Source organism: Malurus melanocephalus, unplaced genomic scaffold (assembly GCF_030028575.1).
Source record: "Malurus melanocephalus ecotype Western Australia unplaced genomic scaffold, MMel_1.1 scaffold_60, whole genome shotgun sequence".
Lineage (NCBI taxonomy): Eukaryota > Metazoa > Chordata > Aves > Passeriformes > Maluridae > Malurus > Malurus melanocephalus.
This window is the reverse complement of record NW_026623292.1, coordinates 1,363,680-1,375,687: the sequence shown is the minus strand read 5'-3', so window position 1 is coordinate 1,375,687 and position 12,008 is coordinate 1,363,680. Positions and strand designations below refer to the sequence as shown.

Here is a 12,008-nt window from a genome sequence, read left to right as displayed (position 1 = left end):
GGAGACTCCTCAACCTGCATGGGCAGCCTTTGCCAGAGCTTGATCACTCTCACAGTCAAACAAATGTTTCCTKGTGTTCAGAGGAAACCTGCATGTCTGTTTATGCCTGTTTGTTGTTAAAATTACTGAAAATTGAACTCTTCAGGGAATGTACATAATGCYCATTCTCTTCAGACAGCAATGAGGAATAAACCTTGCTGGCCAGGCTAGTACTTGATTTAGAGTTTRTGTCTTACAGTTTATTTCCTCCTTAACGTTAACAGTCTAGTTAAATCATCTCAGCAAATTACTAGGAAATAAACAGATGCTGAACTTTGGAGGAAAGGAGATGTTATTTCCATGCAAACATTTCTGCTACTGATAGTACAGTCAGTTTATTTCTATCAGAGCTCTAGCTTTTGTCTCTGGTGTCCTTGAACTGGCCTGTAAGTTACTTTTTATATGGCAATCCTTTGAGTTGTAAACTTGTATTGATACAGAAGTATGTAATTATTGCTGATGGTCTTATGTGCAGTTATATTGGATAAGAATTCTGAAGTAGCTTATTTCTGTTGCATTCATGTAAAATTTAGGTGCAACTCAGTTGTTTTTTTCTCACTGCAATCATATTGAACCTCCATTAAAAAATTAACTTTATAATGGGAGAGAAAGCTTTTTGACTTTGTTTATATAATATACCAGGTCCTATTTTTCAAATATTCTTTGGTGCTACCTGCTAGGACCCACCCCTGAGGCGGGTTAGAGCCCACCATCATGCTGTTTTTACAAGTGGCCAATTGAGTCATTAACCTTAAACATTTCAGTCTCTCACACTGCCTAATGAGTGACTTGTGCATCAGGAAATTTATAGCTGCTTTACTGAAAATAYGTTGTATTCATAACATCACGGTTCTCTGAACTGATGGTTCTAGACCATCATTTAAAGGAAATCCATGATGAAATTCATGAAAAACATGATTCATCTTATGCTAAGGTAGACATGTAATGTAAATCAAAGAAATTTTACCCTAAAAGCAGGGTTTTTTTCCCTGCTGATAGAGACTAGGAAGTTAGCCTAGAGGCAAGTGCCACAATGCAAATTCCTAATGTGAGCTAAGGTGAATCCCAGCCAAAGCAGGATCCAATTAAGATTTTTTCCTTGCTGTTCCAAGTATTTGTGAATATGTCCAGGAAACAATTTTTTTCTGAAACATTTTTTGAAATTATTTAAATGCTAAGTGTTGGTCTGCGGTTAAAATCAGTAGATAGTAAATGATACGTGTTCTGCTTCTGGCAGAAAAACATCCTGGATCAGATTTGTGAGGCAAAAACAAATGTAATTCTCTGTGGGGTTTTTTTTTTTTTTTTTTTAATGATACGTGTTCTGCTTCTGGCAGAAAAACATCCTGGATCAGATTTGTGAGGCAAAAACAAATGTAATTCTCTGTGGGGTGTTTTTTTTTTTTTTTTTCCTAGCTAAGATACCTGAAAAATCTACTCTGTGTTACTCTTGTTGGTGACCTCTAAGGCGATCTAACAACAATCACTGAAGTTTGGATTGGACTTTAGAAAAAGGTTCTTCACTGAGTGGGTGGTCAGTCACTGGAACAGAATCCCAGAGAAGTGGTCACAGCCCCAAGCCTGCCAGAGCTCAAGGAACATCTGGACAATGCTCTTGGCCATTTGGTTTAGTTGGTTCTGTGAGGAGGACAGAGTTGAGCACAATCATCCCTATGGGTCTTTTACAGCTTGAGATATTCTGTGATTTTAAAGCAAATTAGTTTCAGGTCAACTGACTGTTGCAGCATGTATGCATTACATCTGTAGGCTATTGCTGATCTGAGAGTTTTGGCTGGTGTGTGAATTATGGTAACCTGTACATCTGCTCCTCAGTCAGCATTTCTAATTCTGGCTGCTGGTTTGTTTCCCAAAGTCCTTTTGATCACAAAAGAAGGCCTTTGTGTAGGTAATGCATGATTWAAATAAAAGAAATTGAACTTCAGAGACTGATAGAAGACCCTTCTGTCATTCATTTCTGGGAAGTAATCCATCTATGCCAACAAAGCCAATTAGGAAGTTTCCCCAAGTTTACTGTCCTTTCATTTGTGCTCTGTGTACGCTCATAAGTACTGGCTGGACAGCAGCTCAAGCAAATCTGCCAAATACTCACAATTGAGATTTGCATTAATTTTCAGCTTTGTGGAAACAATATTCACTGCCTCCCACCTACTGTATTACAGGGTTGCATAGACAGAGAAGGCTGAGTAACTAAACATCTGGCCAATGGTAAGTGCTGATGCGTCTCCAGGGAACTACAAGCCTTCAGCCTGACCTCAGTGCCAGGGAAGGTCATGGAGTAGAGCATSCTGAGTGCTCCATCATGCAACATGTACAGGACAACCAGGGAAACAGGTTCAGCCAACAGGGGTTAAGGAAAGGGAGGTCCTGCTTGAGCAACCTGAGCTCCTTTTGTGACAAGTTGATCCACTCAGTGGATGGGGGAAAGGATGTGGATGTCTCTTACCTGGACTTCAGTAAAGCCTTGATACTGTCTCCCATGGCATTCTCCTGAAGAAACTGCCTTCCCATGGCTTGGACAGCTGCAGTCTTCTCTGGGTCAAAAACTGTCTGGACGGCCAGGCCCAGAGAGTGATGGTGAATGGAGTTACATCCCGCTGGCACCCAGTCACCAGTGGTGATCCCCAGGGCTCRGTGTTGGGGCCAGTCCTGTTTAATATCTTCACTGATTATCTGGATCAAGTGCACTCTCAGTCTGCAGGTGACACCAAGCTGGAAGGGAATGTTGATCTGTGGAGAGATCTGGACAGGCTGGATCAATGGGCTGAGTCTGATGGAACAAAGTTCAGTAAGGCCCAGGACTGAGTCCTGCACTTGGGTCACAACAACCACAGGCAGTGCTACAGACTGGGGGCAGAGTGGCTGGGAAGCATTCTGGTGGTAAAGGAGCTGGGAGTGCTGCTCAACAGCCAGCTGAACATGAGCCAGGGTGTGCCCAGGTGGCCAAGGACCAACGACATCTGGGCTTGTCTCAGAAATAGTGTGGCCAGCAGGACCAGGGCAGTGATTGTCACCCTGCACTCAGCACTGTGAGGCTGCACCTCGAGTGCTGTGTTCACTTCCTCCTGAGAAGGAGGGAGCAGCACAGATGTGAGGAACTTACTGCAGCTCCCTTTCCTCATCTCCCTTGCAGGGTTAGAGGAAAGGAAGAGTTCGGGAGTGACCTTGAGCCTGGAAAGAAGGGAGAATTTGGGGGAATGTGTTTTTAAGATTTGATTTTATTTCTCAGTGCCCTACTCCGATTACATTAGTAATAAATTAATTTTTCTGCAGGTTGAGTCTGTTTTGCCCATGAGAGTAACTGGTCAGTGATCTCTCCCTGTTCTTATCTTGACCTACAAGCCTTTTGTTCTATTTTCTCTCCCATGTCCAGCTGAGGAGGGGAGGAATAGAGTGGCTTTTGGTGGGTACCTGCCGTCCAGCCAGGGTCATCCCACCACACAGTGTTAATGAAAAACAAAGGGTCAAGTGACAGTAGCCCTTCCTTACTATTTCCAGTCCTGAGTTTTAAAAGGGTTTTTCCCTCTCTGGAAGATGTAGCATGTATGCTTTGTCACTGAAACAGTCGCTATCAATGCCTATTTGGGTTTTTGAGTGTCAAACCAGCTTGCTTTTTAACAGCCTCTGCATTGGTGTCTTGCTGCCCTTAGCAGGGTTTATTTGCTTTGCGTTATTCAATAATGAAGTAGCTGAAGGTCAACTTTAGTACAGTCCTTAAAAGTAACTAATCTTTGGATACCCTAGGGCTTTGAATTGAATGGTTTAAATCAATATTTTCTCTATAAAGTTATTGTTTCTCTTCACCCTGCACTCTATGGACTGAAAATTGGTGGGGCACGTTTGGGAATTGGAGAGAACATGTGATAGGCAAAGAATTAGGTGTTCTGTTCATTTGGGAAACGCATGAAATTAAGGAAATTAAGTGGCACTCTTCTCAATAAAACCTCTACTACTATCATTGTTTTCATGCAGTTTTGTTCTTAAATATCTCTTGGGCACTAATTGAAAAGGAAACAGAATTTTATTTTTCAGGATGCAGTGAAATCTCAAACAGAAATTAAAACACAAAATGGTTTGGCAGTCTTAAAAAATGTAATTGGTTCTGTGGACTGGAAGAGTTCAGAAACTGCTTTGCATTTCTTTCACATTTGGTCTTTATTTTAAGAGACCATTACTGCTTGCAGTCATCTAAGAGCCCTAGATTCAGCAGAATCTCAGGGGAAAGGGAGTGCAATAGTGCAACTCTAATAGCTTCAGATGTGTGTTTATCTCAGGCTTTTTAGTTCGCTCTCTAAATTTGTTATATTAAGAGTATTACTACAAGCTGTGTTCTTTGAACTTCTTCATATATATTTTGAGAGAAGTTACTTGGTTCAAAACTGAGTTTTCTAAGAAAACATATTAACACAATATTTTTGTGTGTATGAATTCAAAACATTGCTGTGGTCTGGAGTAGAACAGAAAGAACATGAACATGTTTTTGATGCCCAAAGCCTTCATTTTGTTAAAGAAAGCTTTCATCAAGTCTTATTTTTTGTCTGAAAACAGTTGGTATAATGYTGTAGACTTTCAACTGGTCACTACTTCCAGTGACGTGATGCAAACTAAGAAAATAGAGAAAACACCTGCAATTTAATAGTTATGAGAAATAAGATGTTTCTAATCCTCTTCAGCCTCTATAGCTGCAGGACAAAYGTGAAAGGTACTATTTTTATTTTATTACTTCAGCAGAAGGAAAAAAAAGACTTTTCATCCAGATGTTTTCATCCCAGACTGGTGTGAAGGATCACAGTACTGCATTTCTCCAAGGAAGGAGAATGGCTTTTCCTATATTCTCTGCTGAGCTTAATGAGAGCTGTGGAAGTGCTCAGTGAAGGGGGAGAGATGGAAAGATGCTGAAATGTTCTGATTCCTTGGGRTCTCTGTTTTAGGGTTAAACCTGCCTGCTTCTGGTGGTGTTCTTTTATTCTTGTTTTCACTATGAATAGTTTGTTTTCACTAGTCACTAACAGCTGTTAAAGTAAAATCCACTTGTTAGTCTCCTCTTGACTACTATTCTTTTTGATCTCCTCTCTGAATTTAACTCTGTATTTCCTTGTCCCCGTGACTGATGGGTGCTGCTGTGGCCAGTTCCACATGGGACTGGACATTCTTCACTTGGGACTTGTGGCCTTCTGCTGAAGTAACAGTCCTCAGTTCTCTCCACCTGCCTCACACCTTCACCCTACACCTGTGTGTCCGCCAGTGGGGTCTGTCCATGGCCTCCAGACTCACCATTCCATCCCTAGGGTCYGCCTGGTGGAAATGTTTGCAGTTATTCAGCCTGTTTGCTCAGATTGTGGGGAGCTGTGATGGAGGCTGCAAACCCATCTGTCTGCTCCCCTCTGCTCCTCATTCATTTCAGCCACTCCTTGGGCATTGCCACCAGCCTCATTCCCCAGTTCATGGCAAAAGACAGCTCTTTACTGCTTTGTACAATTTCTGCTGCTGGGCATCAATTCTGAGAAGAACCAACCATCATATAAATGGTATCTTGACAGAGCAGCAGCCCACAAAGTCCAGATGAAATGGCAATGACAAAAGCAGCTCTGAATTAGGATGACGATGGCAGTTAATGATTCCCCACAGACCAGCCTGTGACCACCCTTTCATTCTGGGGTCTTATCCAGATGCTTTTGTAAACTGGAGCAAAGTGTGGATTGTAGCTCTCTGCAGGCTATTGTTGGAGCTGTCTGACTCGGTAATGATTGATATGAACTGGAACAGGCTCCCCTGGGCAGTGGTCACAGCACCAARCCTGGCAGAGCTCACGAAGGGTTTGGACAATACTCTCWGGCACTTGGTGTGACTCTCAGAGATGGTCCTGTCCAGGGCCAGGAGTTCAACTCGATGATATTTGTGCGTCCCTTCTGACTCAGCTTATTCTGTGATTCTGTGATTATTGGTCATCTGTATCACCCATCAATTAGTGGGCAATTTAGAAGAGCCTCAGTGACTCTTGAGAGCAGCAGATAGAGGGAGATAATGCATGTCTTGGGATGTCAGGCTTTTGGAAAGTCCCTCATTCTCTTCAGGACTGACAAGGGGCCATTACACACCTTATTGACTTTCATTTGGTGGTTTTGAAGTCTGTAGTCTTTAAAAGAGATAGCTTCTCCTTATCTGTYGGGAGTGATGGTATTGATGTTCATTTGGGCATTTGGAAGTCTGGAATGTGAAATTTCTTTTCAATTCATAGGACAGAAATCACTTTCCATCACTCTTGTACTGATCAATGGTTCGTTTTTGGTATGTTGAAGGCAGGTTACTCTCAGGCTTGCTGGGTGCTTCAGGAGTCCCTGATATCACTTTTCCTAACTCCGGGATCCTCTGCAGGATGTGACAGGCATGCTTAGCCTGACGTGCTTTTTGAGATACCCCAAAGCACCTTCCCGAATGAGGGCCCCTCAAAAGGCACATCTTCAAATGATTGCTGACCACGAGGGAGATTTACACAAAGATGTTGACAGTGGCCCCTGAGCTTATCAATTTTCCTTTTTCTGAGGTGAAACCAGTCCTTCTGAGTGGTTCACCATAGCAGTGTTTTAGCCTGAGCTAGCRGGTCTGCCAAATGACATGTCAATATAGTAGCATATAGATATACATATATAAGCACTCAAATCACAACCACGTTAATCCCTCCAAAGAAACAACACTCCATGCTTTCTTTCCTCCCTGTAGCTTTTGACAACTTACTCTGATCCCTGGGTCTGCATGTGCCTCTCTACTTTTAGACTCTGTCCGTGTAAAGCTCATCGTCATGCATTGTTGGATTACAGTGATCTTCCATATATCCTAACTATTTGGAAAGCTTAAGGTAGAGATTGTTTTCTTGCAGCTTTTGTTCTGAAACATTTGCAGTGTTGTACAGCAGATGGTGCTCTGCTTCCCTTTCTTCTACAGACTGTTTCATTAGCTAAACTTTTCAAACCAAGGCTGGAGATTATTAATAATGTTTTCTGCACTAGCTGAGCAATTGGAGCTACATATTTTCAGAGATGGTTTACTTAGCCATGCACTGGTTTTGTTTTAAGGAGCAAGAAAGCATTAAGATTGTTTGTGGGTTAATTTACAACACCAATCTATCTTCCCAGTGCAGTTAGRGCAGAGAAGTGACTTACATTTATTAAGGTATTCTTTTCATGTTTGCAAAACCAGTATTTGTTTCAAACGAGTAATTCTTCACTAAAATGAATGAACCACAAAGGAAAGTACAGGCTGAATATTTAAACAGCGAATCAGTGAAACTACCAGAATCTCTAAACCAAACAAAGAATTTCACAGCTTAATTAACCAAAAATGTTTATCAGCTACCTGAAGTTGGATGAAATAAAAATTTCAGCTGTTTTTATGCTGGATAGTTGAATTCCTGCCGTAGCTCTTTCAGCAGAGTAAATGTTGTTTTCTGACACTTAGCACAGCTGGCCCAGCCTTTCAGGGGCTTGTTTCACAAGTGATAGCTCTCAGATGAATAGAAGTGGTGTGGAAAGTCAAATCCTTTTTGAGGATTTGGTGAGATACAGCCCCATAAGCTTTGAAATATTGCAGACTGCAGTAATACCATAGTAATCTTCAACAGCATTAACAGCTTAAACAGACAAGCCTATATAAATTGGTTTAAAATCAATCAGGTAGAGAACTTCACTAATTCAAATTAATAACTCTATGGACTGTATTGTGAATTAACAGATTTTGCAAATTAGGAAGTAAAAGCATGATGCAAGGCTCATGGAAATCAAAGTAAATACTTTCATTGGYATTACTGTGCTGATGTTACCCTCTTACCTGGATTTCTGTAACAAAGATACCAAGAATACTGAAGCACAATAGGTAAGTTGCTCACATGGACAGATTTGCTCTATTTATTATCATTTTATGATATTACCTATTTCACTCTGTATCAAGGTACTTGATAAAAAAGTATTGCTCTCTATGGGGTATTAGAGCTGAGAACACCAGTCACTCACCTGAGCCAATGGCAGATGCTGTGCAAACACAGACTGAAAGGACAGTGCCTAACCTTACTGCCCAGCATTTTGCYACTGGGAGCCTGTCTTGTGAACAGTGTATTTACAGGAATTTTTCTCTGAGATTCTGTGATTCTATAGATAGTGTTTCAGATAGGAATCTCTGTAATTCAATCAGAAGAAACAGCCTTATACATTTATTAATGGTTTTCTTCATTCACAATCTTGGAGTCAGGCTACCTATGGAAAGATATAGCAAAATTCTATTTCTATTAGTTGATATCTACTTAGTAGAGTTTATATCTCTTAAATAGATCCAAAGTGACTGTTTCCCATAGAGGATTTTATTTTCTAAACATAAATGAATGKTTTTTTTTCTTTTAAATTACAAGGAAGGGTGGTATGAAGATCAATGATAAACGGATCTCTATTTGTCCTTTCAAGACTATAAAAAAATTGCCAAATTTGTTTTTCTGGCTTGGAGAACATTTCCAGCTATTACCTAAGACATGTGTCTTCAGACTAATGTAAAGTGAACTATTAAACRTGAATGTATTGCATCATGTGGTTTATCCCTGAGTTAGAGATATGAGGAACAAGACATATGGGACAAAAATAAGGAGAGAAGATAAATTTATTCTTCATTTTAACATAGTTTAATGTAGACTTTATAAGGGGTGTGTTACACCAGTGTATAATTTCCAGACTCTGGGGAGCCTGGACAGCTGACTTAGACAACTCAGTTTACGGTAAGATCAGTCTGGACTAGCAACAGATGGAACATGGGAAAAGAAACACAGCATTTCAGAGTGCTGGAGGTGGCAGAGATTAATCAGACTTTGAGTTCATTGCATAGGGTTTAGGACTGGGGCTGAAGGGGCCTGGATTCTCTCCCCTGCCTGACCTTCATTGAAACCAGCTGAAACATAGTAAAAGTTACATATCTCACCTAAAAATTGTACCATGGCCCTCAAAGAAAATACTAAATGGATAGATTGCCTCTGTCACCCACAAAGGAAATTTTGTGGACACAGAGGAAGAAAATCTAATTCCCTTTGAGGCCCCTTGAATTCAGTGCCAATATATTTTAATTCAGCAGAAAATGCTGATAACTCCTCAGTTGATTTGATGAAATTTCCTCCTTCCTCAGTTGATTTGATGAAAATTAACTTTCAACATCCACATCTGATCAAATCACAAGCTAAAATTATGTGCAAGCATGAAAGAGATGATGCCTTATTCCATAAATACACACTTGGCTGTAACTTTCAAATTATATTAACAGAGTTCACACAGTATTAGTCAAATCCCTGTCATTAAGAAATGGTATTTCATAAGAAAGCTGATAATAGGATACAAAGATCCTAAAATGATTAGATGATGACTTGTTAATGGGAATTCCTTTTTGTCATAACCAGTGATTTTCAGTTTWCTCTAACAAAGATGATCTCTCTGATGGGAGATGGTAGTATAATAAAAATATGGAAATGGTGTAAAAAAAGAAACTAAAGATTAAATAATAAACTCAATGGTTTAGTAGAGCCGAGTAATTCAATTTAAATACTTTGTTGGGGAAAAGAAGGTAATTCTAAGGCAGAGCCTGTTCCACTGCACATTGTCTATCTGTCAGAGCTCTTTTCTCCTGTGGGGAGGTGATGTCTCTCTTTCAAAGCATCACTAAAATCCAAACAAGGCTTTGTACAGGAAACCTCCTGCCTCTCTGGAGCAAGAGCTGTGGCTGGCAGTCTGRCCACACTTCAGGCAATGGCAAAGGTCTCAGGAAAAGTTCTCTTACAATTTCTGAGTAAACTATTGAAGTATTACATTTTTTTTCAGGGATTGAAAGGCCATTTCTCACCAAGTCAAATTATTTGAGCTAACTGATATATCAGCATACCTCTCTCAACAATGTTTTAATTTTAGCTTTGTAAGGATAGGTCATAATTTCTGGGTCTTGCCTTTGTTTTGGATATACTACATTAACTAAATGTCAAAATGTCAGGTTTCATTGGCAACTTTCATGTGTATTTGTGCACTGGTAGCATAACATAATGTTTGTGAGGGCAAGAGAAATGTACCTTCAAATTGCCACAGGAATGTTCCCCACTCTCTGATGTCTCATCACAGCACCTACTAGGGCTCAAGATATGGGTTAAGGAAAGACTTTTTCTTACAGCTGCACACACAAATAGTGCTGGCAACCTGTCTTCCTCAATGGAAGTTAGCTACACTTCTTTCATTAATTGGCTTTAATGTTGGAGGAAGAATGTCATCTAAATGATTTTGGCTCCTGGGTGAAAACCTGTATGATTTTTGAAAGAAAAACACTGTAGTCACTGAATGTCAAAGCTGTGATTAAAAGGCAAGAAGCTGACATGCTGACATGGATACCACTGTAATAGGGTATGTCTCAGTGGGAACCCACTGCCACCATCAGCTTTTTACCATTTTTGTACTGTTAATACGGTACGAAATGCACCACTAGGAATACTGTTGCATATCAGAGTATCTTATTTCATAAATTATTACTATATTACCCTTTAAATGTCCCAGTGAGTATAGCAGCATCACAATATGATGTAAAAACAATAATATCATGTGAACAGCTATTATTGAACTTTTAGGTATGCACAACATTTTTTTATTCCTTTCTCTTTGTTTTTATCCTGAATAAATTAATTTGTGACAGATAGGGTCATTCAACCACCTCTGTGATACCCATGGTTCTGAATTGGAACAGGGTAGCTAATTACTACTGGGAATGTGTTGTGACAGGCTTTAAGGGTGGGTAAACTGGAAAATGACTTTTGATATTCAAATTTCCGCTTGTTTCCATATTCTGCTGCTGGCACTTACAAAGGAAGTTGTATAATGTGTCTCATCATGCACTTGGAAGGGCTGAGAACTCACACATCTTCTTCCTTCTCAGCTCTCCATCTATGAGCCAGTTGAACCAAACTTATGCAAGAAAGATGAAAAAAAACCCCATAAATATGAACAGTCATATTTTCTCATTTTCAGGAAATCATGGAGGATGGTACTCCAGAAGGCATAACTTCTGTGGGAAAGAGAAGGTTCATCAGTCAGTGCTTGTGTCCTTAGCCTGACTGAGCCTGTGGCCACACAAAACCTGCCTATTCTGCTTCATGTGAAACTCTGCAATKTAAAACAAATTCCTAATCTGAGCAAATATGTCAAAATTAATTTMTTTAAAATAAAAATTCAGGATAATTTATTTTTGAATTGTGTCTTCCATAGTTTTCCTTTATGCTGTGTTATTAAGTCACTTTCAATATTTGAGAAGAAGTTTATTTAAAAACAATTCTCAAAAAAAAATTGAAAATCTTCTGTTGTTCCTTATCAGAAAGTATTTTTCAAAGGCAATTAGAGTCAGCTACTGTTGAAATGATCAATTACACAATTCACCAGTCAGCATTTTCCAATGGAGAAATATTGTATCATAAGATCTAGGAGTGTATCATTCATTCAGAATAATTTTGATAAAAACAGGAAGGTTAAGATTTACATGATTTGTCTGAAGGTGAGAAGTTCTATTTAAAACTGTGTCAAAGTTCATTTGAGAGATACTGTCTGATCTTTAGATAGACCAGAAAATAAATAATGTCTTGACAAACAGTATTAATGATGTCTTTGACAGAAATATCGYTAAKAATCATAGTTTATGTGGCTACAACTCCAAAATAAAAGGTTATCATGGTGCAATAAACCAAAGAAGTATACTCAGCTAGTTTATGACTTCAWTWAAGTGGTGAGCTATAATCACTACCTTGCAATCACCAAATGCAAATGTTCTATTTGTAGCGCTGCCAGTTTTATCTAATGTGTAACTTTCTCTTCAGAGAAGGAAAGCTTTTCCTATTTTTCTTGCATTTCAGTGTGCAGAAAGTTTATTCTTTGGAAATATACTAATAACACAGAAATGGA

At 39.5% G+C, this 12,008-nt stretch overlaps 1 protein-coding gene across 1 annotated transcript in view; it reads left to right on the top strand.

Moving 5' to 3' along the window:
- The window catches only part of GXYLT1 (glucoside xylosyltransferase 1), a 45,456-nt gene extending 34,179 nt beyond the window's left edge, over window positions 1-11,277 (top strand). Inside the window, exon 8 of the mRNA XM_057366135.1 lies at window positions 11,085-11,277. Within this exon, the coding sequence (XP_057222118.1) occupies window positions 11,085-11,165 (81 nt within the window). The 3' untranslated portion in view covers window positions 11,166-11,277. The remainder of the gene's footprint in view (window positions 1-11,084) is intronic.
- The last annotated feature ends 731 nt before the right edge of the window (window positions 11,278-12,008 follow it).